This window comes from Phoenix dactylifera, chromosome 2 (genome assembly GCF_051530095.1).
Source record: "Phoenix dactylifera cultivar Ajwa chromosome 2, Ajwa_hap1_PhDact_Kaust_v1.1, whole genome shotgun sequence".
In the NCBI taxonomy this organism is placed as follows: domain Eukaryota; kingdom Viridiplantae; phylum Streptophyta; class Magnoliopsida; order Arecales; family Arecaceae; genus Phoenix; species Phoenix dactylifera.
Genome location: NC_143191.1, coordinates 1,833,296 through 1,860,000, shown reverse-complemented (window position 1 = coordinate 1,860,000; position 26,705 = coordinate 1,833,296). Strand labels below are relative to the sequence as shown.

The window sequence follows — 26,705 nt, the reverse complement described above, 5'->3', positions numbered from 1 at the left end:
TAATACAATTATATATATACACCTGCCTCCCTCTCCAGTCGCTGCAATCGCAATTGTTCTTCAAGTTCCTCCATCTCATGGTCTCTGACTCCTAAACGAGCCAAGATAGTATTGCATCCTTTTTGCCACCTCCCACTTTTCTGCATCCTTTGAGGAATTCAAAATATTGAAGATGGTTCCTTCTCAAGTGGTGAAGCTGTTAATGTTAATTGAGGTCCTAATGAGTGGAGTTAGGCTTGGTGTAGATGCTCTATCCATGAATTATTATGCTCTGAGCTGTCCTCTTGTAGAGCCAATTGTTAAAAATGTTGTGAATCAAGCTCTAAGTCAGGATCCTACTCTGGCTGCTGGACTCCTGAGAATGCACTTCCATGACTGTTTTATCCAGGTTTGTTTTATCCTATTTAGTTTCTCATGTGAACATGCACACTTCTTAGGTCATAATGCACCCAACTCAGGAGACTTGCCAAAAAAAATCTATGTATTGCATAATAAATTGAATCCTTGATTCACTAATGGATGACGACTCGCCTTGTCAACCTGCTTCCAGAAACAAATACTACATAGAAAAAAAATTAAATGAGTAGGAAAGACTGGAACAGTCTGAATTCTTGACAAATTGAAAGTAGGCCAGTGATCATGAGATCTTCGCTGGATATTATTTACTCGAACTGTTTGTTCTAAAGATTTCTCTTCATCTGGATGTAGGGGTGTGATGGATCAGTTCTTATTGATTCTACGAAGGATAACACAGCAGAGAAAGACTCTCCTGCAAACCTAAGTTTACGTGGCTACGAGATCATTGACCAAGCCAAGCAAATGATTGAGAATCAGTGCCCTGGAGTTGTTTCATGTGCTGATATCCTTGCACTAGCAGCCAGAGATGCAGTTTTCTTTGTATGACAAATATTTCTTCTGTATTGATTGATTCCAACTAGTAGTGAGCACTGATACAATGTAGTGTAGCATAACCTAAGTTTTACCTAATCTGTTCTTCATGACCTTTGCCTTATCATTATGTAGTTTTCAACAAGTAATCAGATGTTAGTTTCATGCCATAGTCCTGTTTTTTTATTTATTTATTTTGTACTGATCTGTCTGTTTTTGACCTTTATCTTTGATATCATTGTTGGTTTCTAGTCTGGAGGTCCTGTGTATGATATACCCAAAGGAAGAAAGGATGGGAGAAGATCCAAAATAGAAGACACCATCAACCTGCCTGCACCAACATTAAACACCACAGCTCTTGTCAAGATGTTTGGTCAGCGTGGATTTAGCGTTTGGGAGCTTGTGGCCTTATCTGGTATATATTATATGTTTTTCAACTGTTCAATTGCATCATCAGTAGTGAAACTAAATTGCATATGGACTGAAGAAAAGGTCAAAATCTTTTAGGAGGAAATCGAATAGAGGAATTCTTGCCTAGGATGTGCGTTAAATCAGAAATTCAGTCTTTAAATGCACCACAAAGTCATGATATTTGCCAAAATATTAAACTGTGTTTGGATTGGCCTTGAAAGGTATATATAAGCCATAAATTCAGAGAAATGGTAGTTTATACTTTGGTGAAACTTTATGATCCTTTTCCTTCTCTTCTCATATTTTCATTTTAGATTCCCTTAAAACATCAATCTGTTCCTAAAGAATTCTATTTTTGCATACAAAAGAACAATATACAATAAAAATTAAATGAAAACTAAAATATCCCTCATTTTTTTTAATGTTCTTAAAACATAAATTCAGAGTTAGACTGCTGCTAAGGGTTAAATCATTCCCATAATAAGATGGTACAGCATACCATAGTCACTTTGGAAGTCTCTTATTGATTGGCTTTTGTATTAGACTGTAGCAGCCACTACTGGACCATTCAAGAGAAAGCATGCATGCCTCTTAGTCATTGAATTGATAATAGCTTCAAATATTGCCTGCCTCTGTTGTTGTAGGTGCTCACACTCTGGGTGCAGCAAGGTGCTCCTCGTTCAAGCACCGGCTTAGCCACTTCGACTCCACCCATGATGTTGATCCAAACTTAGATTCAAATTTTGCGAAGACGATGTCAAGAACATGCAGCCAAGGAGATAATGCATCAATGCCTCTTGATCCGACGAGGAACTCATTTGACAATGCCTATTTTAATGCACTGCGGAGGGGAATGGGCCTGCTGTTCTCTGACCAGTCATTGTTCGCAGACCGCCAAACGCGACGTATCGTCAATGCTTTTGCTATGAATCAAGCCATGTTCTTCTTCAATTTTCAGCAGGCAATGGTCAACATGGGTTTGCTTGATGTTAAGGAAGATGATGAAGGAGAGATCAGGCTAGATTGCCACAGTGTTAACTAATGGTTGGTTGTTTCACTTGTTCAAGCTTAGGCTTTGAAGTAAATCTATGTAATCTTATCTTTATGTCTACATGAATAAAATGGAGATATAATGTTGTATTGCATTGTAGTATCAACTGATCACCAATGCAAAAACATGGCCAGAGCAAGATAAAAATGATGGTTAGAGAGATTGTGTCCTAATCGAAAGTCTTCTCGCGTATTTCTAATTGTATATGCTGGAAGTATCAATTTGTTGCATCCATGTAAGTGAGTATGTTATTATGTCTATCACTCTCATAAGAAGATTATGACATGCCATTTGATCTTCTAAACTAATATTTTACAGAGACAACAAGAGAAGTATTTTGAACATCTAAACTGGTCCTCTCTTTAGGGCACCATTGGCTTAAATAACTTAATCCCAAAATGGCTAAGAAACATATTGGTTTTACAAAAAAATGTCAAACACCAAGCCATTCCATGTTGGTTAATTAATATAATCAAGTTGGCGGAGGCTGCTTGAGAAGTGGAGTTGGGAGGCATATATGCATGCATATGTATGCATATACACATATACATACATATTGTAACCATAAATAGTTTGAGAATTATTATTATTATTTTTTACATATTGTAACTATGCTAGCTATGCCTATTACGCTTCACATTAACTTCTTGGAATGTATGAAATTATCAAAAGAATCATGAGTATGAGATAAATATTAAACCCCTAGTTACTCTTGATAATATAAGTTAATATCATGAAATATTATATACAAGAATAATTGCTGTAGAAGTTGAGTAAACAAATAATCTTTTATAATAAAAACTATATATATATTTATTTATATAAACTTGGGGTTCATAAAAAATATTTATTTATATAAACATGAGTAGAACCAATGGGACCACCGAGCGGCAGTACAAAGATCTCGATCGCGTCGCCCCGAACCAAACACCTCACGTGCAAAAGGGCTTGTTTCCAAAGCTCGTAATACACGGCGGGAACACCCTTAAATAAATCCTCCACCCTGCAATCCTGATCGTACGGAGCATCGGCCTTGATATCGAAGGCTATACAAGGAAACACCCTTTGCTGTTCAAGCCGGGACAGCAAATCGCCGCCGCAAATGCCGTTACCGCAAGATTGGACCCCACCCCAAGAGCCAACCCGAAAGCGTGAGGAAAAGAAGGTGCCATAATCTTCTCCTCATCCCTCGATCAATACCTTAGAATCTACTTTCCATAAAAACATATAGTTAAACAAGGAATTATCTGCCAAATTTTGCAGCGAATATAGACAAATCAGTTGCAGAAGCCCACGTGGCGACTCATGAAATATGAGAATCATCCTAGAAGGATAGAAAAGTAATCTATCTACAGTATTTTATAAAAAAGTTTTACCAATTTTTTTCAGCTGAAAGCATTCATATTCAGAAAAATTGGTGAATTCTCGTCTCAAACTTTGGAATAATTTTGCAATATTTGGCACTGCATGAAAGACGTTGATCTATTTTAGCCGCCATACCCCTGGAGGCTCCGCTTTACCGCAGATCCACTCTGATTTCGTCCCGAACCTCTACTTGACCCATCCTCTTTGATTCTGATTGTAAAAAAAAAGCTGATATATATTAAGATATAGAACTTATATGGTTGCACGTTGAAGATATAAATATTTTTTAAATCAGTTATTAGATTATTCAGTTTGTTGAATAATTTAACAAGTCTAATTACAAATCACTATTTTTTTTAAAAAAATATTATTATTATTTTATTTTTTTTTGTAAATCTTTTCTAGTACCCCTGTTTCCATCCCTGTCATCCCCGTCATCTCTCCTTCCTTCCTCTCTTCACCTATTTTCTCTTTTTGGTGTTGTTTGAAGTTCTCTCCATTTGTTGTGGCCTTGTTTGAGATTGAGATCGAGTAGGAAGGAGATGGCGAACAGATCGGAGGGGGCGCCGTTGGTGGTCTCGTTTGGGGAGATGCTGATCGACTTCGTGCCGGACGTCGCCGGGATGTCGCTGGCGGATTCCAGCGGGTTCGTGAAGGCTCCCGGCGGCGCTCCGGCCAATGTCGCCGTCGCCATCACCAAGCTCGGCGGCAGCTCCGCCTTCGTCGGCAAGGTAAACGTCCCTCCCCACATAAAGATCTGATCTGGCTCCACTCCACCAACACCCGCACGCACGCACGCTTCTCTCTCTTACTCTCTTTATATGCGGTCACCGGCGGTGGGGATACGAGATCCCTGACCGGAGCTCGTGACTCGTCGGTCGGTCCCTGGGTTCCGGGAAGTCGCGCTGATGTCGAGATCGGAGCTGTTCTGGACCGTCCGATCTAGATAGGAGGTGACGGAAGCCATCGCCGGCCCGGAGGACAAACGTATGGCGTGGGTTTTCATCCGAGAGCCGGTCGGAAGTCACGTCGGAGTTGTTCTGGCTCGTCCGATCTAGATCGGATGTGACGGAAGCCATCGCCGGAGGGCAAACGTTTTCATCGGAGATCCGGTCGGAAGTCACGTCATGCGAGCGAATTGATAAGGTGAGGTGGGCCCTTTCATTTCATGGCGGTAAATCTATCAGACGGACGGCTAGGAACGGCACCTTCCGTGGTTCCCACTAACGCCAAGATAAAGTTCGGTGCTTTGACTATATTTCTTATATTAAATAATTAAAGCATTAGGATAGTAACAACCCGCCGGAACCACGAGGAATTATTAACTCTTGGTGTGGGGTCCATTGCTTCTTGCAGTTTATATCTATACATATAGAGAGAGAGAATTTCATTATATATTAAAATGAAATGCAATCACATAAGTTATTAAACATTAGGCAATATAATTAAGATACGATACCATTCAAATGATGTGCATCTCATGCCTACTAGTGGGCATAAGTAGACTAACACCTGGCAACATTTTTATAAGCTGACCTTCGCGTCAAATACAAGTTGGACTCGGCATTTTCATTTGGTCATACCGGCTAGCTGCATGCCCTTAATAATAAATTTTCGTACCTGATTTCAACCATCATGTGCGTATGTCTACAGAGAAGGGAATAGTGCTGCATACTGGGTAGCGTCTTATACGGCTCATTATTCTGACAGTTTTGTATGGAAGAACTATGTGTCTGTTCCTCCTTTCTTGTATTCTGTACTTTTTTTTGGTTTTATGGGCTATATCCAATGTGAGTCCCTGCTGTACCAAAAAAAAAAAACAAGCCAGTGTGTCGTCATTGCCAGGCTATTGGATTGCAGCGGCTGTTAATTTGGCCATCCAAGTTTGTAATCTGTTTCTTACTAAAATAATTCAAAACTAACACAATGCCACCATTGTCAAAATGGAATAAAAATTGAAAGCAACATTAAACCATGTCATGCTCATCATAAGCAAAGACCAATAGACCATGCAAAAGTAGATGGAGAACCCCAGTCTATAGCGTAAATACATGTTTGTTTTCATGTGACGACTTTGATTTGATGCATGTAGGGGCCCTATACCTGAATGAGTCGGAAAAATAATTAGGAGTCATGATGATCATGGACATCTGTTGAGGACAATAAGGTGGCAGTTTCTCTTTCTCCCCCTTCCTTTTCTTTGTTCTTCAGCTGACTTAACAAGGCTTGCGAGCCACAATATAGATTTTCTAGATACTGGAAAAGCAATCTTGAGCTTTTCTAGATACTGGATAAGAAATCACCTGTTTAGATCAAGACACTGAGATCCAAATAAATAGATGTCTCACTTGGAAACTATAATTTGTTGTTTCAACAGCTATAAATTTGCCCACACAAGCCCAATAGCTGGACTTTTTTCCTGTAAAATTCAATGGAAATTATTTAAGTTTAATGAACAGTAAAAATGTCAATATAACATACGGTGAAAATAATAAATAATAGCCCTTGGATTTCATATCTAACAACCGGGGCATTGTAGAAGCATTGTGTGATGGTACATGCAGATGTAGTGGCTCATTTTCTGAACCACATTTAGTTGGATAACTCAAAAAATAGGGAGAGGGAAATAAGGCTTCTTCCCCAATTCCTCGAGCTCCTCTCTTCACCTTCTTTACTAATTCCCAGCTATTTGGTAGATCACAAAGGATAGGATAATTGAACAAACATTGCCTTAGGCCATGTTTTTCAATTTCCAATCACCTTATCCATTACATATACTCCATGCAGCTCAGTGTTGCTAGGTAGTGAAAAGGGAGAGGGTAGTGGAGAAATCTGCGGCCTCTGCTCTCACACCTGAATATATACATGTTCTGATACTAATATCTCTGAAACATATCATGAGTCAGTAAATACCTATTGCAGTTCGATACTAGGGTACACATCTAATTTACCTAAAAAAGGATGCTTCTAACATTTACTTTTATTGTGCTTGTTCATATTTCTCATCAATGTATTATATTACTAAATTGTGTTCGTATTGTGTGCCTAATCTCCTGGCAACTACTGCAAGTTTGTGGATCAAGTCATTTGTCACTTACATCGTTTTAAAGATCTGGGTGAATAAAGTGAATAATTGGTGCAGCAGTAGAAGAGAATAGTGACTAGAAATGTATTCCAATGCTAAGACCCAGAACTCAGCACGTTCTGCTCTTTATCACATGAAGAGAGAATTTTGAATAGAATCTGCCAAATGTTCTCAATTTGCAAACTAATAATTAATTTTTTTTCAGAAAATTTAGACTTCTACTGATGCTACTATTGATGCAAGTGACAATGTTATGTAGCAATGAGTAGTAGAAACGTTGGTAGAAAAGAGATGCTTATCTGCTATTCATTTCTGTTTCCACCAGTGCCAAGTGATTCATATGTTTGGTTCTCTAACACTTTTCTTCCATCCCTGCAGTTTGGTGATGATGAGTTTGGACACATGCTAGTTGACATACTGAAGAAAAGTGGGGTGGACACTGATGGTTGTCTCTTCGACCCCCATGCTCGCACCGCCCTGGCCTTTGTGACTTTGAAGAGTAATGGCGAGCGGGAGTTCATGTTCTACCGCAACCCCAGTGCAGACATGCTCCTGACTGAGAAGGAACTCAAGCTTTCCCTCATTCGCAGCGCCAAGATCTTCCACTATGGCTCCATTAGTCTCATAGCTGAGCCTTGCCGATCTGCTCATCTTGCCGCCATGCGTGCTGCGAAGGAGGCTGGCATCCTCTTGTCCTACGACCCCAACGTGAGGCTCCCCTTATGGCCATCTCAGGAAGCAGCTCGAGATGGAATTATGAGCATCTGGAAGGAGGCTGACTTCATCAAGGTAGTAAATATATTAGTCATTGTATGTAAAAAAATTAACAAATTTAATTTGGTGATATTATGTTGGGAAGCCTCACTTGTATGCTCTGGCCGAGCGTGTCATGGCCACTCTTGTCTTGCTAGCCAAGACAAAGCTGAATTTCTAGCAAAGACGGAAGGTGGCATCCCATGATATATGGATTGCAAGTTGGTTTGTAGTGGTGTCTTATGTTACTAAATGCAATCATCCAAGATTTCATGTTGCTTGAAATGCATCCAGATGATGAGGTACGAAGTTGGTTTTCAATTTTAAACTTTGGTTATTTTGTTGTGGCAGGTTAGCGATGATGAGGTGGCTTTCCTGACACAAGGAGATCCAGAGAGCGAGGATGTTGTTATGAAGCTGTGGTATGATGGGTTGAAGATGCTTATTGTCACAGATGGTGAGAAGGGATGCAGGTACTTCACTAAGGTATATTGTCCTTAACATCCTATTGGTATTTGTTGAAGTAATTTTTTAATAAAAGGAAAAAGTTATACATGCTTGGAATTGTAGGTAGCATATGTTTCAAAAAAGTGTCTAAATTTTATATCTTCAACTTAGTGGGTTCTGACTTTCTCCCTTTGTTGTTTTTTTATTTGTAAATGTGTAGAATTTCAAAGGACAGATACCTGGGTTTTTGGTGAACACAGTGGACACTACAGGCGCAGGCGATGCTTTTGTTGGTTCCCTTCTGGTTTCCATTGCCACAGACGACTCCCTCTTCCATGTACTTTCTTCTTCCCTCTGTAATCAGCTTCTTTACTGTAATAAATAGTATATAATCTTTTAGCATCATTGTCATTATTCACAGTAACTATTGCTTTGTACCTGTAGAATGAAGAAAAGCTGAAGGAGGTGCTTAAATTTTCCAATGCCTGCGGAGCAATCTGCACCACCCAGAAAGGAGCGATTCCAGCCCTCCCAAACACATCCATGGCTCAGGAGCTCATTGCAAAGGGAAAGTAGGGCCTCGAAGTGCAACGACGCACTTAAGGGAAGTTAAAGCTTTCTTGTTATTTGGTTTTGATGCATTCTCCTAGTTACTAGGTTTGTAAAGAAAATGAGGTCAGATGATGGTACATCTATTATAACCATGTACTCTGAGAATACTGCAGATATAGTTGTAACTGATCAATTGTTTTGTTCTGCCTCTTCCTAAATCAAATTATGTTGTGCTCATACGCCATATACTAAATTTTAAGAAGGCTGAAATGCAATGGGGTCTTTGATTGTTTTGTTCAAATGAACAGCCTAACTGTGAGCTAGATATTGTTTTTTCTGAAATAGGAGAGGGTTAAACTCAACCACCCTCCAACCAAACACTCCAACCACACTGGTTCAGGCAGGATTTGAACTTAGATCATTTACCAACCAGATCAGTTGGAACCCACTAAATACTGTTCTATTTATATTCATGGTTAAATGGCTCCACCAATGAAGATTTTAATAGTCTACCTCAGCAAAACAAGAAAAGCTCAGAAGTTCTTGATAAATATTGAAGGTGCATATAGGGATCGATCTGCAATTTGTTCAATGGAATGGCATTGCTGTAAATTTAGTACAAACTTAATCAAGGAATGATCTACAAGTTTGTACCAAGTATTAAATCAACTACAGCTATGAGTCAGGCAAGGCAATATGAGTAAAGTGGTGTCAGACACGACATTCAAACAGTTGAATTGATGGCTACTAGGGTTGAAACCTATGGTGCCAAGCATAAAGAGAAGTGCTGTTTTGAGGTTGAGACTGATGTGCTTGTTGCATGTGATGTTTTTTTTTTTCTGAATTGAAAAAATGGCAGAAAGAGAGAGAGAGAGAGAGAGAGAGAGAGAGAGAGAGAGATGATTTGCGCAATAGAGTGCAAAGCTTTTGAGAAATGGTACATGTACATTAAATTAGCATAACATTGCTTGTTGAAAAGCAATGTTCGTATACAAGGATTTGTTAAAAAGGAATGTTTGTTTACAGCAATGATAATTACATCAAAACAAGCGAAACTGAGGCATTTCAGGTTAATGAAGTTGATCAAAAAATCACAAGCTGAAGGCTCTGGATGCAAGCTCAGTTTCTCCCTCCAAGTCACCCTCCAATTGGTTAGTGTCTGCCTGCAGTCACCACTCTATGTTACAAACTGAAGAGATAAAACATTTTCTCTAGAAAAACAAGATTGAAGGAATATGTTTTAGCAGCGGTAGAATGGTATAAGCTTGGAGGCTGGTGATAAGGAAATGTGTTTTTTCTTTTTCCAAAATTAAGGACGTGTCAGGAAGTTAATTTGTGCCTAATGGTGAGAGGTTCATTCACTTTAGTAAATCTTCACTTGAACCAATGAGTCATTTGCATGCACTTGATGCATAATATGGCTTCGAAAATAATGATAGCCTTCTTGAAACACTAGTTTTCTCCATATATTAAGAAAGAGAAAATCAGCTTTTGGTTACTCCTATTGTTTAAACTTCAAAACATGAACATTACTAAATGGCCTATAAAGGTTCATGCATCCAAGCACTTGGATTGTATCATGCCTTGCTACTTAGGTAAGGGGCGAGGGTTCAATTCCCGATGGAGTCGGGCTCCTATGGATGTGGTTGGTATAGGGTATAAAAGGTGGGGATTATCTCCTCCTAAATCTCAAAAAGAAAAGGGGAAAGAGAGGGGGGGTGGGGTGGTTCCTTCACCTTATTTTGTAAAAGGTAGTGTTCTAATGCACCATCTCCTTGAAGAATTTTAGCTCCACATCCTGGTCTGTCAAGAGAACCAATGGCCTCCTCATCCACCACAACTCCATCTACTCGCTCATTTCCTGTCTTCATGTCTGGAATCTGGCAAAAAATGTGCATCAAGAAAATGGAGTACCACCAAGGGCACCAATAAATTTTTAATTTCATGTCAATTATGGAAAACGAAGACCCCCATAAATTAAAATACTTCCCCAGAATTTAACAGGATCAACCAGTTACATATATTTATGATCTTTTAAATTTTTTTTTACTGAATTGAAGATCGTAAGAATGGTTAAAATGCATGAAATCAGTATGGGCATGCAAAAAGGCTTCAAATGTATTTGGAGAGGCATAGGCTGCCATAGCACTGCTAGTGCAGAAATTTGACCTAGATGGTTAGCTTTTCTTGTTCCTCTCTAGTAGCACAAGATGAAGAAAACAAATATATCATTATAAATATGCATGGGCCCAAACAAAATCCAACATGGTTTAAAATTTTTGAAATGGATAAGGGTCCAGAACAGGCCTGCTTATCAGGTCAGGCAGGGAAAAATTGTGTAGGCCAAGAGAAAGCATCAGCTTGGGAACTGAAATTGAATGTGGAATAGGAGTAAATCCAATGGTTCTGATATCAAGTTCTGCTTACGTCTAGCTGACCTCATTACATCCAAGGTAGGATTTGATCCAACCTGTGTTAGCTCTGTCAGGTCTACGATCTTGAAAGTGCATGCAGTTCAACCTCTGCCCACTTTTCAGATTCAGCCAAAGCTGGTAAAACCAGGCCGAATTATTGATTCAGACAGACTAGCAGACCATCAGGTCATACTTGCTCAACAATGTTTGATGCCTATGGGAAGGGAAAATATAAATATCCACTTGGTGTCACATGCATAGACTAAACTGCAAATATATTTTAAAGGGTAACTAATTTTCTCTGCTATTATTTTAGATTCAAACATGTTCTAAAGGCATCAAACCCAAGCTCAATTTGAAGTTGAGGAGTTATGATCAAAGGTTCAAAAATAATTTCAGGAGTCTCCTGCACATTCAAAGTCTTAACTATAAGCTTCTTAGAGGTTTAAGTCAATTGGAATGTACGTTGTGGAGCACTTTAAAGCAATTGTTTTAATTACTGCTTAACAAGGTAAAATTTTAGAAACAAAAGAGAAAAGAGAAAGAAATATTAATATTAGCGAACAAACATACCTCATACATAGCTTCAGTAAGAATACTTTCTAAAATAGCTCTTAAGCCTCGTGCACCTGTATTTTTTTCCATTGCTTTTTTTGCAATTAACCTAAGAGCAGCCTTTGTGAAATGCAGTTTAACCTGGAGGATGATACGATGAAAGCCAAGGTAAGAAGCAGCTTATTTTAGAGGAACATAGAATGAATGCTAAACCGTCTACATAAATGGGACACACTTACATTGTTCATGCTAAACAGTTTCTTATATTGTTTGCCAAGAGCATTCTTTGGCTCTGTTAGCACCTGAAGTCATATCAGGTTAAATTAAGTGAATAGCTTCACACCAACAGCTTCGAATGTCAGCATCAAATTGTGAGTGAATGAAAAAAATACCATTTTAAGTTTGATTAGATATTCATTTAACTCTATCAATTAGTACAAAAATAAAGTTTTAAATGAAAGCTAGAACCCAGCTTAGGTGAGCACTGCATTTACAGAAGATGCTGTCCAGATTGGAAGTTACCTGAAAAAGTTGGTCTTCGTTTAGAGCTGACAAACTAACTAAAATTGGAAAGCGTCCAATGAATTCTGGGATGAGACCATATGCTACAAGATCACTACTTTCAACCTACAAAAATAATATATTTCTTCCATGTTAAATGTATTGAGATATGTAAGAGAAGAAATGCTCATGCTTTGTTAAAGCATGGGAAAAAAAAGATATGTACACTTCTAGAAATGAAATAAAAAAGTTTAAAATGAATACTTACTGATTCCAGTAAGGATGATGTCACTACAAGATTGGTCAACCCACCAGTGCTCATGTTTGCACGTACAGGGGCACCAAATCCTATTGAAGAATCATGCCGTCTGTTGAATATTGAAAAATCAGTCCTTCCTCAAACTCCTCTATGGTACAAGCACCAGAGTTTTCAGAGAAGACCGATGCACATATCTAACATCATGAATTAGTGTTACCTTTCTGAAATAGTCTTTTCCAAATCAACAAAAGCACCACCACATATAAAAAGAATATCTTTTGTATCTATCTGCAGAAAGCACAAGCATTAGTTTTTAAGACATGTAAAACCAGTCTAAAGTATCTGTGAAGTGATTCAAATATGAAGTCATGTTACTGCAAAGTTACAACAAACCCAAAGAATAATTGAAAACTGACTCTACACTTGATTGCTCAGATCATCTTTTCTCTTATTTTTTTGACTCTTAAATACTGATTGCTGAGACACTTAAAAAGATGGGAAGCAAAACTTGATCAGAGTTTATTTAATTATTGGCTTCAAACTTACAAAAACAAAGCTTTAAAAAAAAAAGGCAATTTCATAACTACTCAAGAGCTTGTGCAAAACTATTAACCAAGGAACAAGTGGACAAGGCACTTCATGTGATTTTTTAAAAATAAATATAAATCAATCAACAATATTATAGTAGAGCTGTATATGAAGACAATTTTATATTGATTTTCCTTTCTTTTTTGGTGGTGAATGCTCAATTTTCTTGTTTTAAGAATTCCACATAGAAGCCCATGAACTGCAATGTTTACGGCACTTTGTTAATACCAATCATCACTAAATCTTAGATCAGTGCTTCATAAACCAACTAAATTGGTGTTGAAGGTTGTATGGAAGGAGGGAAAGTCCTAAGGTACACAGACAGTAGTCGTGAGGAAAGATATGGAGAAGCTTGACTTAACATTGGAGGTACTCCAAAAAGGACTACATGGCAAATGAGGATCTCCATGAAGCTGACTCTAAATAGTTAGGATAGGCTGGGCATTTATGGCTTCGTAAGCTAAAGAATCTATAATTTGCAGTATTATGTTGACATTGATTCTCCCCAAGACTTCTCAGGTGAAATATTCCCTTTTTAAACTATATTTAGAAAGACATTTTTGTGAATATTTCTAATCAGATATATTTCTGAGACAAAAATAGAGAGAGAGCATCATCATTTCTACTTGATGTATGAAAACAATGTTCATTAAACTATCTCATCCTATGCTATTATTTGTTACTAAATCCTTCTATGGATCTGTTGTGTACTGAAGACTATTCCCAGGCCCAACCTTGCCCTAATACAAATAATTACCAATAATAAGAAGAAACAGAAAGAAATATTTGAAACTAATGGGAAATAGAAGGCACTGCTTGATTGAGGAGTGAATAAAGCCATTAGCCCCGATTAATTCAGGTTTTAGGATTATGGTAGGGTGTTTGAGCCTATTATTTGGATTAATGCCACCAATGCTGGCCACAGCACTGGTGTTTCAATAAATATTTGCAAAAACCTACGCTGAGCTCTTCTTCTCCCCGTCTTCCTCTCTCTCTTCTCTTTTCTTCTCTATCTCTCATGCGAAATTAGAGACAGAGCCTTGGGCTTTTTCACCAAGTCCCAGCTTTGATCTGGTTGGCACAGGCTAACCCAGTCACTGACCCAGTTGATCCAGCTGATATCAACCAGGACATTGGGATGCTGGGTTCAAATGAACCTGGGTTCCTGTAGCCATCCCAGGACCCAGTCTCTCACCAGTCCAATCTAGGATGGCTGTGTACCAGTTCCTCAATCCATAATGCAACTAATTTCAATAATCTATTATTTAAAGGGGTGATGCTCTGAAAAAGCAAGAAAACATTTTTCAAAAATATTTTTCAAATCTATGCAACTAGTCTAACCTTCTCTTCTGAATTGGGTAGGTGTCTTTTTATGGTCCTTGGTATGTTTGGTTGATGATAAATCTTTATCATACAAGGATAACTTGAAAACGAGGTTCAAATAATCTTTAAGCACAATAATTCAAGATTCAACCATATACCATGTCAATCTACAGCTGCGAGACAATAAAGCATGAACCAGTATTTTCAGTAAACTTTGACCTATAAAAAGGAAAGAATAAAAGATGCTATGGTTTTTGATGTAAAAATGAATGGTCATGACTCATGATACAAGTGAAATATGTGCATGCAACCCAGACTATGAAGGAGATAAAAAAAAATCCAGGTCATCCTATGAGGAGCAGCTTGAACTTGGACAATAAACATGCGGGTCCAGATTCCAAAAATGGAGTGCCGATACAATACTTAAAACACAGACATCATTTAAATGTATAATTTTTATAATACCTGTATATGGTCGTTACGAGGATGCTTGCGAGCTCCTTTCTCAGGAACATTGACTATCTGGTCAATAAAATGTTCAACTGAATTCAAAAGATAAGACAAGGCTCTCACTTACCACAAACTTAGTAACTAACATAATTATAACTGACAGTATTCATTCATTTCAAAATAAGGCATTCTTTTCCTTTTTCTTTCAAAACTAGAAGAATACATTCATCACATAAGTCAAAATTACTTTCATATTTAAAAAATAAATAAGATTAGTAATATTTAAAGTTTAAACCATAATCTAGCAATGTTAAGTTCAAAAGTATAGGTTCCAGAAATAATTTTTGGTCAAGTCTTTGGACATAAAACATTTTGGATATAACAACTGTAACAAAAGAAAGATTGTATAGAACAAATGGAAAACAGGTTTCCGAGAAACTTATTTAAAAAATGGAGAAATTATGCAAGTCATGTATGGAAGAAAGGAAAACAATTTATGCAGATGCAAGTTGTGAAATTATTCCAATTTATTATTCCATTGTTATTGTTGGAAATAACAAAATACAGTGACAGGGCATGCACCAAGGGTCAAGTAATCTACATGAAGCACATTTCAGAGTTAAACTTGACAGACAGAGAGAGGAGAAGGGGGGGGGGGGGGGGGGGGGGGAGGGAGAGAGAGAGGGCAAATGAAACCAAATCAACAATGTAATGCATGATATCAGACTTACAGTTCCTTCTAACATTTTTAATAATGCCTGTTGAACACCTTCACCAGATACATCTCTACTGATATTTAGGCTTTCAGCCTGCAAAAGATAATATTGTTGAATAATAACGCTATCTAGATGCAACTATAACAAATGATTTTATCAATCATAGAACCTTTTTAGTGATCTTATCAACTTCATCAATATACACTATCCCTTGTTGAGCTGCTTGCACATTGAAATCAGCAACCTAAACACAGTGACAAAAATTGAAGTGGAAGAGTGAACATGTAAACCTACCAATAAAAAGTGCTAGCAAGATGATAAAATAATAGTAAATATACCCGGAAAGTTGCTAAAGTTGATTTGAAAGCACAGAGTATGTGCAGAAGTCTTGGACAAAAGAGCATGGTGCATCTGCTAATAGTTGTATCTTAGTATCAATAGTATGCAATTTACTATTGAATCCCCACATATATCTACTTAAAGGTGTAAACGAAAAGGCCAAGTATAAGAACTCCCAGCTATTTCTTTCATCAAAAAGCAGCAATGAAGTCTGTGCATGATTTATGCAATGCACAGACTCTTATTATATCATATCATAATGCACTCCCCTTTTTGGCCTAAACTTCAATCTTTCTGACAGAAAAAGGAGAGGAAATCACAGTTTGTGGAATGGATATATATACTTACCATTTTTCTTAATAAGAGGGAGATGTAATAAGGCTCTTCAGATAACAAAGAGAACGTCATAAAGTATCTGGGATTTCAGAAACCTAACAAATCTTAAAGCCAACTACAACACAACAAAACACGAATATGGCATGCAGTCTGGCTGAAAATAGCAATCCTACAATAACAAACACAAGGCCAAGAGAAGTTTGAGCACAAACCAACTTTTCTACCTAGGTTGCCGCATCAGTTTGGTAATCTCTTAGGAAACTTGCTGCAGCACCCACTTCTTAGGTGCTGCCATACTCGATATTTTATTTTATTTTATTTTATTCTGGAGAGCCCTTCTTCCCCACCCCCGCACCTGAAAACCATTCCATGTGCTTCAGTTCAGATAAATAAAACCAACATTACCTCATTGGATTCCACTCAACCTTCAATAGTCCAAGAGTTCCATAGCCCCTTTTATTATGGTGGAATCTTCATGTATCTTTTAGATTTAAAAAAAAATCATTAAACATTACACCGATTCCTTTCCCTGCACAGATAGCTAAAAGACCTGAGAACCAACATAAATACACACACACACATTTAAAAAAAAAAAAACACTAGGGAAACCCATAGGGCCAAATTAGAATTATTTTCTCGTCACCCCCAAAACAAGGGGAACCAAAAAAAGTGGACTCTATCTCCATGTTTATGATGCATGGTACTCCTTCAAATTGTTCTTTTCTCCCTAACCAAATTTATATATCAGCGAACCACCCTTCTGCACCAAAAGGACAATTTACAAAATTTTACTCCTTTCCAATCATTCAAGTATGGGAGGTCATGTTCCATAATGTACCATAAGACAGAACACCCTAGAATTCCATCTCCACTTAACATGTTCAGTAAAATGGAAATCTTGATTCTCCAGCTTATGCCATTATTATTGCTTCACTATAAACTTTAAGTGCACATATTCTCTCGCTCTCAAAAAAAGTGGATGTGTATCATATCATAATCACAAGCAGTATTTTGCTAAAAGGTTGTCCTTAGGGCACAGAAATGTGTACCACTTTACCTGTGTGCCACCCTGTACTAATGTGTATCATTCTGTGTCAACATGTATTGCTTTAATACACATGGATATATCCCAAGCAGAAAAATGCTTTCTTGTATCACACTTTTCCAACAGTCTGGAATCTCCCCTAGTGGTTTTCTTGTGCCTTATTTTATGAGGATTGGAGTTTTGATCATGATAACGAAAAAAATACATTGGATGAAATGTTATAAATCAAAGTAACCCATAGCATTCGAGATTCAAACAGTACTACCTATAACTTTGCAACTCCTAAAATACATTGTTGATGTGTAAACATAGTTATATGTCCCTTTTGCAGTTTTGTCATGAAATTCATGATAATTTATATTGCCAAATAGCTAACATCACAGATATCTAGGGTGATAAACAATTCGTGCTCCCTATAATTTAGTTGAAGAAATCTTTATTTGTTTAAAATATGTTTATACACATACATAGAGCATTTAAAATTGGCTAATATTAAACAAATGAATTAAGAATCCCTTTTATAACTTGTGTATCATTTTTCAATCCATTTAACTAGCTCCAAGCCTTAAGGTTTTGCTAGAGAAACCTTAAAATCTTCACAAATTTGTCAATTAAATTGTCATTTACATGGAAGCTCTACCAACAATTTTTGACAATTACAACTGGGTTCGACCCTGAAAATATTTTTTAAATCAATAGAGTGGGAGCTAATTCGCCAAGGTTGGTATCAAAAGGTCATGGGTTCAAATCCCCATTTAGGCCAATTTTTTCTTCATACCACCTGTTTCTTTTCTTCTCTTGACTTGTTAATAGATGAGACAATTTTGACTTGTTCTTGGGTCATGCATGGTCTGGGCTGCATGTGGTTTTAGCAGCGTAAGCATTTGCAGTCTAAAGGTTAGTTAACAGTCTCAACTCTCAAGTATTATAAAGTAATACTATTTGATAAAATATTATAAAGTAATAGTTAAAGTACATTTCATAAACATGGTTCGATATGGTTAAAGTAATAGGCAAGTGTCATCTAAGAAATTTATGACATTTACCTCCCAAATATGTTTAAAATATCAACCTTCTAATGCCAATGAATACTCAAATGCCATCATGTCCATCATTACTTGGGGTTCATGCTGTATTACTAGAACTCTCAAGGGAATAATAGTAGGCCCCTAAGAAAGACCAACTTCTAGGGACCATAATGCAAAGTTATTTTTAGAACATGACATTACTCTCGCATATACGATAACTTTCAAAAAAACAAAGAATAGAATAATCCAGAATCATACCGTAAGCAACTTGTATAATATTGATTCGACATCTTCTCCAACATAACCTGCCTGCAGAGAGATTTTCAAACTTTAATTTACAGTAGAGAAAACCCAGGCTAAGAAGGTTAGGAGGTTTCCATCAGCTTGACAACTATGAAAGTAGAAAGTTCAGAAAATGGTGTGGATTTTGGTTTTGTTTAGCTAATGATAGCCAAAAAGCTAGAGATATACACATCAGTACCAATTGATTTATGAAAAGATTAACAAATTGTTTAATGTATAAAATAAACCCATGATTAGAAGATCCCAAATGAAATGAACAATATTTTCAATATCAGCTAAGATGACCATAAGAAAACCACATTATAATTCCAAAAAGATCCGTTGAATGATCAGGGAAAAGAAATACTACAAGGGGTAAGGTTCAGCAAGTTCAAACACATATACAAACATATAATGAGTTAGAAGATAGGTATTATGCAAATGAGTGGAAAAGAAATTATGTATTCTCAATAAAATAAGGACAAGACAGTTATGAAAAACTTGCCTGTGTTAATGTTGTCGCATCCGCAATAACAAATGGTACATTCACAAAGCGGGCTAATGATTTTGCAAGTAAAGTCTTCCCTGTCCTTGCAGATAATATTACAATGCATAAATAGGGCCAACCATCAAGCCCAGAAAATTTAATAAAAACAATCCTCAGGCACTTCAATAATATATTAAAACACTTAATTATAGCAAAGAAGCTGTACCCGAGCCAGTTGGGCCCATCAAGAGCACATTGCTTTTCTCTAGCTCCACATGATCATCAATTTTAACCTCGAGATTCCCTGGATCAGCTGCTGACCTGGATAATAGATCAGCATATTCAGTGTGGAACAAAACAGTAGCAATCACCCAAGTTTTACCACCTGAAAAAGGCTAGTGTTAAATCTTACTCAAATTATTCAGCAGTTTAGGAATATGACATTGTCATGAATTATATGTCAGTGATAAGAGAATTTCTTAAGAACAGGGGTGGCAATTTCTGACCCAGACTCCACAAACCCGCCGTAATTCTCCTGAAATAAACAGGTTTCAATGATTTTTCTTTTTATAATCAGGTTTGTTTCAGGCTAACCAAGACCAACCTGATTATAATTGGGTCAGGCTTGGTTTGTCTGCCGAATCTAATGGATCCCATGGGTTGGACAAGTCCTTAAACCCACATAAGGCCACTAGAACAGTGATACCAGTAATCTAGTTGAGGCTCAATTTGGTTGATTAGGAAGGCCGTATGTTTCATAGTTAAGAGAGAGAAGAAAAAACTGAAAATAAAAGTGGAACAGACCATGTTTGGGATTTATCGTGTTCCCTTTTCCACTTTAATTGCCTCTCTCTCTCTCTCTCTCTCTCTCTCTCTCTCTCTCTCTCTCTCTCTCTCTGCATGTGTGTTCACGCGTGTGTGTGTGTGTGTTTGGATTCACAATCCTAGATTCCCTACTCTTGGCCCCATTTCAGTTTTATTTATAAAAGTATATAATTGATACGTGAAGCACTAACTCGTGTTGGTGGGTTGCATACAGGTCTATGTGAAAAATGAGTTAACACAGGTTTTATTTTTTGGACCCAATTACAAAATGGATTTTGACCCTACCTAAATCAACCCAACCCAATGCCACCGCTACTCAAGAATGAAAACGAGGATATAACAAACCCTTTCTGCAAGGATGCATGGTAGATTCGTTTATAATGATTGTAGACAGCCACAGATAGGACCTGCAACATGATGGTGAATTATGGAAAAACAATTAGGACAAAATGCCTCAGAAACTTTCATTGCTTTAAAAGCACAGAAAATATTTTCCAAAATAACTTACTGACTGTTTGATCCAAAAAAAATCCAAAAATTTTAATAAAAGGACAAAAAAGACAAAGGTACATACAACTAGAAAATTATCAGTATAGTCACTGCTCTAGCAAGAAAGGAAACGATCAATTAGAGAAACAAAGATGGAGATAATCACATTCTTCATGCGAGACCCAAGAAACAGCAGCAAAAAAGTCTTGAAAACTTATAATGTAAAAAAATTGATTGCCTTTCAAGGTGCCATAGAACCTCTAAAAAAAATGAATTTTCACCAACCCATCTTAAATTATCATAATGCTTAGTCCCAGGGTGTAAAGATTAGCATCAGTATTTCAAAGTAACTAAATACTGAAACAAAAAAAGGAAAACAAGCAAGAAAACTCTAAATTGTGCAAACTTCCAAAAAAGTGGACTCTATATAACATAAAGATGAATGAAATAAGCTATCCAGACTTATTATGAGTCAAGTTTGAGCTCATATTCTGGGCTCATAATATTGAGTTGAGTCCTCTTGATAACATAACAAGCATAACCCAAGCTAGGATGGACTAATCTTAGGTGACCCATGCTCATTTTTATATTATAAGATCATAGCTGATGACCTAAGAGATTCCAGTAAGTCATGGAAAGCTTATTACGTTCTGACCTATGTATAAGCAAAAGGAAGTAATTTTTTTGGGTCATATTAAGCCTTGGGCTTTAGAATTGCACATTATGTGGCACTGGATCAAGTAAAACCTGTATCGGTGAGCTGAGTTAAACTGAATTTGAGCTAAAAAGAAACTGAGAGACTACTGAGCCTGAGACAGGAAGAGACTGGATAAGATTAGCTTAGACCAAGTGAGCTTTGAGGTGTCAAGCCTGATCTGAGCCAGGCTGAGCACGAGATAAGAAAGGACTAAAGGAGTTAAACCAGAGCCAAGCCCAAGTCTTGAGGTTTTAAGCTTTAGCAACCTAAGTTCAAACTAGCTCAATTCACTCTCATCCATACCTATATAATCCCCTTCGTGTGTCACAACTCACAAGCTAAGTTACAAAGACATAGGTTAGTTTGTTGAGTGTGGGAATATGTCTATGCATCGATCTTTTTAGTATCTAAGGGTTTCTTCTTAGGAAGCCATTGCCAAGTTTAATGTCCAAGGACTCTAGGGCACATAGGTCATGACTGATGAACAACAAAAAACTGATCCATATAATCCACTAGAAAATATCCCACACTACGTGGCAGGATAAATTGAATAGCAGAAAAAAAAAGAGGCAAGGGTTTGATGGTGGTGGTGTTTGGCCGACCATAGGGAGAGGAAAAGAGGGAGGGGGGGGGGGGGGGGGGGGGGGGGGGGGCCGAGGCTCTCGGCTGTCATGGGGTGTACAGGAGTATGGTGGAGGAGTCCACCCCTTCTTTTCAGATGGAGAGCGGATCCGGTCTACTTGATGGATTCGGGTCCAAATCCGGCTATCACATCCCATCTCCACTAACATGTGGCATGCGTTGAGGGGAGCTAAACTCCCCTTTAATGTAGTTGTCTAGATTTCTATTATTCATGATTAAAAAAAAGAAAAAAGAAAAACTTGAACTTATGTTTCTCTCTCTCTCTCTCTCTCTAGATGTGAACATAGGAGAGTCATCATGATTCATTTAAGAGGGAAAAAGAAAGGATGGAACGTGTGGGAGTGGGATTTGCAGTGTTTGAACTTCAAAAGTCCATCCTAATAATTTAAGGAACCACATTTGTAATTCTAAAATTATCCCAACTCTTTCTACATCTCCTTAAATAGTATTTCAAAAATTACAGAATATCTTGGCCAAGGAATGAGGTTTGAAAAATGCAGCTCACAATTAATTCGAGTCAAACACGAGTCTACAATCTGAAAGCACAAAAATCCAACTAAGGTCTCAGTAGGATCATTAAGAAATGCAGCCCAATGCTTTTGAGAGGAAAAGTTTATGCATCTATCAAGTCCCGATCTTCCGTGCTCATAGAAATGTACCTTCCTATGTACCTGCCAATCCTTTGATCCATCTAATCTTGTGGACCCAGGCATTAAAATGGGTAAAAAGGCAGTAATAGAGCGGAGCAAGAAGATTTCTTTTATATAGAAGAAGAGGAGAGAAAGATAGACTTTACATAGACTCTCTTTCCCTTAGGCCCACACTCTCTCTTTTCCGACGACAATCCATGCCCCCTCTGCCACCACCTCTAGCTTCCCAATTCCTCCACCAACATCCGCATATGGGAGGTGTCTGGCATTAAATCGACGCCAAATGTGAGAAGAGGTGGTTAAAGAGGAAGGCAGGGTAAGTCGGAGAGGACAGTTAAGCCAGCTGTGATGTGCTTGGTCCAGCTAAGGAGTATTTGGGGGTAGAGGACGAAAAGGGCACAAATGAGGGTAGTGACGGAGATGAAGGTGGACATGGTCGACATCGAGAGGGAGGGAGAGGGAAAGGCAACACCAGTAGCAGCAAACTAGGTGGAGTTCGCGAGTGAATACAGTGGTATCAATGGGAATGAATGCCACAGAGCCGATCTAGGTAGGGGAGAGTTAGCTCGTCTTACATTTTTTCTTATTTTTTCATAAAATCACCAAGATTTTTCGTTGCCTTCATTGTGCCATTTGCGATAAATCTGGATGGAAATTTTTCTGCTCGTCTTTCTGCTGCTTCATCGAGAGGGCGAAATAGGGGAGGCGTGAGTAGAGGATGGCCCTGGTAACATCCTCACTGGAAACCGTGGGGGGAAGAGGGATAGAAAGAGGGAGAGGGAGAGAGATCGAGCTCGGAGCCCGCTTACTAGAGATGGCGGCGGAGGTGAGAGCTCGGCCATGAAACAGAGAGGAAAAAGGAACCCTTTTGAACGCCAAATCCGATGGCTAGCAGCAACCGATAGCCACTCAAGGAGGAAGGATAGGGTCAAGGTCCGCCGTACCGGTACCGATCGGCGTACCGGTGGCCGGTCCGATCCGGTACGTACCGGCCCGTACGCGGTGGTTTCAAAAACCACAGCGCGAGGCGCTATGGTTCTTTGAAAAAAAAACAAAAAATCATACCGATGTGAACCGGCACCGGTACGAGGCCGGTACCGGCCGGTACGGGCTCCGAACAGGCCGGTACGCGCTCCGTACCGGCCGGTACGCGCTCCGTACCGGCCGTTACGCGCTCCGTACCGGCCGGTTCGGCTAAAAAACTGAAAAATACCGATTTTTTAGTGGTTCCGGTACCGGTCTAGAACCGGACCGGTACATACCGGCCCGTACCAGCCGGTACGGGCCAGTACGGCATTCTATGGATAGGGTGGAGCAAGAGAGAGAGGGAGAGGATAGCATTGGTGGTGGTGGTTTCCAGTAGTGAGGGAGGATGAAGACATGGGAGGAGAAAAGGGGGATGGTAGTGGTGGTGTTAGCACAAAGAAGAGGAGAAATAGGAGGGCGGGCCATGCCCCTCCCCTCTCAGGGCCATGCTTGGTCGGACAGACAACCATATCATCGGGCGTCCTACCCATACGGGAGAATGGGTGGGGACGGGAGAGGGGCGGTGAGGGGTGTACAAGAGAATGGAAATGCTGACCTCCACCTCCACTTCTCATATAGAGAGCGGGTCTAGCTTGCTTAATAGATCTGGGTCCAAACCCAGCTGTCATATTTTCAACATGCATCATGTGTTGGAGGAGCTGAACTCCCCTTTAATGTAGTTATATAGATGACATATGGAACCAAGAATGTGAAATTGCTTTCTCAGCCTAAGGATTTGTTCTTTTGTACAATAGATGGTAGGTTGTGCTTGTACACTACTCTTCACATAAATAGAGTAAACTTTCTAAACTTTCTAATGCTAATGTATTTAGGCATTTATTATTATATAATGAAACAAAAGAGATGGGACATTGTATCCAGTCCTGTGCATGTTTTAGTCAAGCCCTATGTTAAAAAATAACAACCACTTATTACATCCACCTATATGCTCTGTTTTCATTATAAGAATACATACTCATCTATAGTTGATTGGTTTCTCCCATTCCCACTAATTACCTAGGTTCCTGGTACCTCTCTCCTCAAATTAATTTATGCTTTAAGGTTTTTAAGCATTTTCTTAATAATATATGAAAAAAGAAGCGAGAGATGCAGATTTGTTGCGGACTCAGATGTGCAGGACCGCAAGGTACTTTTAAGAATACAAGAATATCACATTGGAGATCTGGTAGTGTAATTTTCCTTAGGTACAGAAAAGCAAAACTGATGGATCCAAGAATAACAAAGAAAAAAGAGGGGGAAGAGGAGAGAACAAGTTAGAATCCACCACAAAAAAAAAATAAGAGAATGATTGAAACTCGTTTGACCTCATAACTTAATCAAAATCACTCCCAATTTCATAGACCTGGATGATCCTGCATATATCAGGAAAGCCTTTAAACATTTCTATTAGAATTTGATTATACTTTAAAAAGAAAATCAATCATCATATTAGCTAAGCTAAGGATCATGAACTAGCTCAAACACTATATCATTAGTCTTGTTAGAATCCATTAATTGATTGATTATGCCAAAGTTAGACGGCCTTATTAAACTTCACCTTGATTGATTTGTGATTGATTGTGCCAAACTTAGTCGGTTTTACCAAACTTCGTTAGCCTCCTAATCTATATAAAGGCTGCTCTAGTACATTATAATAGGATGGGCAGAAATACAATTCTCTTCTCTTATTCTTCTTTTTCAACATGGTATCGGAGCCACCAATCACGTAACTCATGAATCTTACAATTTGCATTGGATTCCAAACTACAGATATGGAAATCCTTAACAAACAGCAAAACATGGACCCCTCAAACAACAATACGGCATGCTTATTGAATCCCATTTTCTAAGTTATTTTCTTTTTCCTTCCTCAGGTGTTTCCCATTGAAAGAATAATATTAGATTTTTTTACTTTTCTTCTTAGATTGTAGTCTCATGTCATCAGTCTTTCAAAAATGGTAAAAAAAAAAATACAGATAGTACAATTTGAATTAGTACTCAAGCTATACACCTCATATAAGTAGCGTGACGTCAAAAGAAAGAAAGAAAGAATTATACCAAAAATGACAAATACATTCCACTGGATATTTATTTAGAAGTATCAACGAAAAGAATTCAGGGATTTGTCTCCAGATCCTCCTAAATCATGGATATCCATATATGCATTGCGATCTAAAAGGAAGTGGGAACAAAGCTACCTTTTTAGCACGCTGCTGGCCAATTACAAACTTGTCAAGCCCCTTGCAGATCTCCTTCGGCGTCGGCAGATCCTTCCCTAAATTCGACCCACCACCCCACTCCTTCCCACCAAACTCACCCCCATCGCCCAAATTCCCTCCTCCCCCGCCCTTTCTGTATCCCCCCACCTTCAGCACATTCACATTCGGCGGCATCGGTGGCCCCGGCGGCACATGCACCGCCAGCCCACTCCCCCCTGGTGACGGCGGCGGCGGCATGGGCGGCCAATTCTCCGGCGGCTCCCCTCCATACGTCGCCTTCAGGGTCTCCAAGAACGTGGACCTTATCCGATTCCCGATCTCCTCATCATCCTCGCCTCCACCGCCCTTTTCCTTCTCGGGGGTGTCCCTTCTGACCCGCCCGATCTCGACGAAGCTCCCCTGGAGGGGGACCAGCCGATGGGGGCGGAAGTAGAAGGCGGTCTTGCAGTTGGGGCATATATTTACGGCCTGGAACCCGCCGCCGCGGTTGGAGGAGGCAGGGGCCGGCGGCGGCGGCGGGCGATGGGAGAAAAGGACCTGCATGTGCCTGGAGCAGCGAGGACAGTGGGCCTCCGCCCGGATCCGCCGGGTCGGGGTGGGCTCGTCGGGGCCTCCACCCCCCTCCCACTTGTTCCGCTCCTGCCGGTGAAGCTCCCGCCGCCGCCCACCAACAGCGGCGATGGCGACGGCCCCCCCGGGTCGCGTGCAGATCGGCGACCGCTGGGAGAGCCAGTGCCGGGGCGCTGCGCCACCTCCGGCGGCGGCAACGCCTCGCGCGGCGGTCTCACTCAGCCTCCTCCATCGGAGAATCACTGACATCTTCTTGAATTGAGAGAGGGAAAGAAAGGCGAATGGGGGTCGGGGGGAGTTTTTATGCGGGAAAGAGAGGATCCAAGATTCCGGTGAGAGATGCGGTCCGGCGAGATTGTAGCGGTTGATGATGTGGTGAGTGTGAATCATGGCCGTTGAATGAGGGAGAATTAGACGGGGAAGCGGACCGGCGTGGAAAGAGCCTCAACGGTCAAACAAGCATGGGCCAATTATTGTTAACGGCAGCGAGTCAGGTGGGAGAATTAGGTGACCACAGGCGTACGTGACCACAGGCGAGCTGAAGACCATGAGCTGAGTTTTTTGGGCCAGCGAAGGACTGGTACAGCATATCAGGTATCGCCCAAATGCTTTCCGTGGCTATACCTTGGACATCCGGATATTTGGCCAGCTCAATCTATCCCTGCAATTCGCGATGGAGCTCAGTCTATTCTCGTGCACAGGCAGCAGAGAT

General features: G+C 39.4%; 3 protein-coding genes and 1 long non-coding RNA gene across 8 annotated transcripts in view; 2 read left to right on the top strand and 2 right to left on the bottom strand.

Moving 5' to 3' along the window:
• LOC103706095 (Peroxidase superfamily protein) overlaps positions 1–2,520 on the top strand; it is a 3,586-nt gene extending 1,066 nt beyond the window's left edge. The window contains exons 1-4 of the mRNA XM_008790095.6: positions 1–388; positions 709–897; positions 1,141–1,303; positions 1,944–2,520. The exon at positions 1–388 is cut by the window's left edge and continues 1,066 nt beyond it. Of these exons, the coding sequence (XP_008788317.4) occupies positions 173–388; positions 709–897; positions 1,141–1,303; positions 1,944–2,341 (966 nt within the window). The 5' untranslated portion in view covers positions 1–172 and the 3' untranslated portion in view covers positions 2,342–2,520. The remainder of the gene's footprint in view (positions 389–708; positions 898–1,140; positions 1,304–1,943) is intronic.
• A 1,609-nt stretch (positions 2,521–4,129) lies between these two features.
• LOC103706096 (fructokinase-2-like) lies at positions 4,130–8,853 on the top strand. Its single transcript, XM_008790097.6, has 5 exons — positions 4,130–4,446; positions 7,179–7,589; positions 7,905–8,039; positions 8,221–8,337; positions 8,445–8,853. The coding sequence occupies exons 1-5, from the start codon at positions 4,258–4,260 to the stop codon at positions 8,574–8,576; spliced, it is 984 nt and encodes a 327-aa protein (XP_008788319.4). The 5' UTR covers positions 4,130–4,257; the 3' UTR covers positions 8,577–8,853.
• On the bottom strand, positions 5,586–7,179 carry LOC108511281 (uncharacterized). Its single transcript, XR_001879388.5, has 2 exons — positions 6,019–7,179; positions 5,586–5,818 (listed from the first exon to the last, which is right to left on the bottom strand). It is a non-coding gene; the product is annotated as an uncharacterized LOC108511281 (long non-coding RNA).
• LOC103706097 (CLP protease regulatory subunit CLPX1, mitochondrial-like) lies at positions 8,240–26,615 on the bottom strand. 5 transcript variants are annotated; one of them, XM_088714898.2, is made up of 15 exons: positions 25,403–26,540; positions 20,046–20,107; positions 19,102–19,196; positions 18,890–18,973; positions 18,365–18,411; positions 15,528–15,602; positions 15,374–15,451; positions 14,658–14,714; positions 12,499–12,569; positions 12,291–12,390; positions 12,044–12,148; positions 11,761–11,823; positions 11,540–11,662; positions 10,289–10,432; positions 8,240–8,372 (listed from the first exon to the last, which is right to left on the bottom strand). In XM_088714898.2, exons 1-15 carry the CDS (start codon positions 26,381–26,383, stop codon positions 8,370–8,372), a joined length of 2,088 nt encoding a protein of 695 aa, XP_088571024.2. In that variant the 5' UTR covers positions 26,384–26,540; the 3' UTR covers positions 8,240–8,369. The 5 variants fall into 5 exon arrangements, with proteins under 5 accessions (XP_088571024.2, XP_008788320.4, XP_088571023.2 ...); XM_008790098.5 differs by lacking the exon at positions 8,240–8,372 and adding an exon at positions 9,456–9,715 and having other exon boundaries at positions 18,365–18,415; positions 18,894–18,973; positions 25,403–26,615; XM_088714897.2 differs by lacking the exon at positions 8,240–8,372 and adding an exon at positions 9,456–9,715 and having other exon boundaries at positions 25,403–26,539.
• Between the last annotated feature and the right edge of the window lie 90 nt (positions 26,616–26,705).

Coding starts and splice junctions, on each gene's coding strand:
- LOC103706096 (XM_008790097.6), top strand. CDS start 4,258: ATGGCGAACAGATCGGAGGGGGCGCCGTTGGTGGTCTCGTTTGGGGAG. Junction 7,590..7,904: donor AGGAGGCTGACTTCATCAAG/GTAGTAAATATA, acceptor TTGTTGTGGCAG/GTTAGCGATGATGAGGTGGC. Junction 8,040..8,220: donor GATGCAGGTACTTCACTAAG/GTATATTGTCCT, acceptor GTAAATGTGTAG/AATTTCAAAGGACAGATACC.
- LOC103706097 (XM_008790098.5), bottom strand. CDS start 26,383: ATGATTCACACTCACCACATCATCAACCGCTACAATCTCGCCGGACCG. Junction 15,452..15,527: donor TTGATAAGATCACTAAAAAG/GTTCTATGATTG, acceptor TATCTTTTGCAG/GCTGAAAGCCTAAATATCAG. Junction 12,149..12,290: donor CATCATCCTTACTGGAATCA/GTAAGTATTCAT, acceptor TTATTTTTGTAG/GTTGAAAGTAGTGATCTTGT.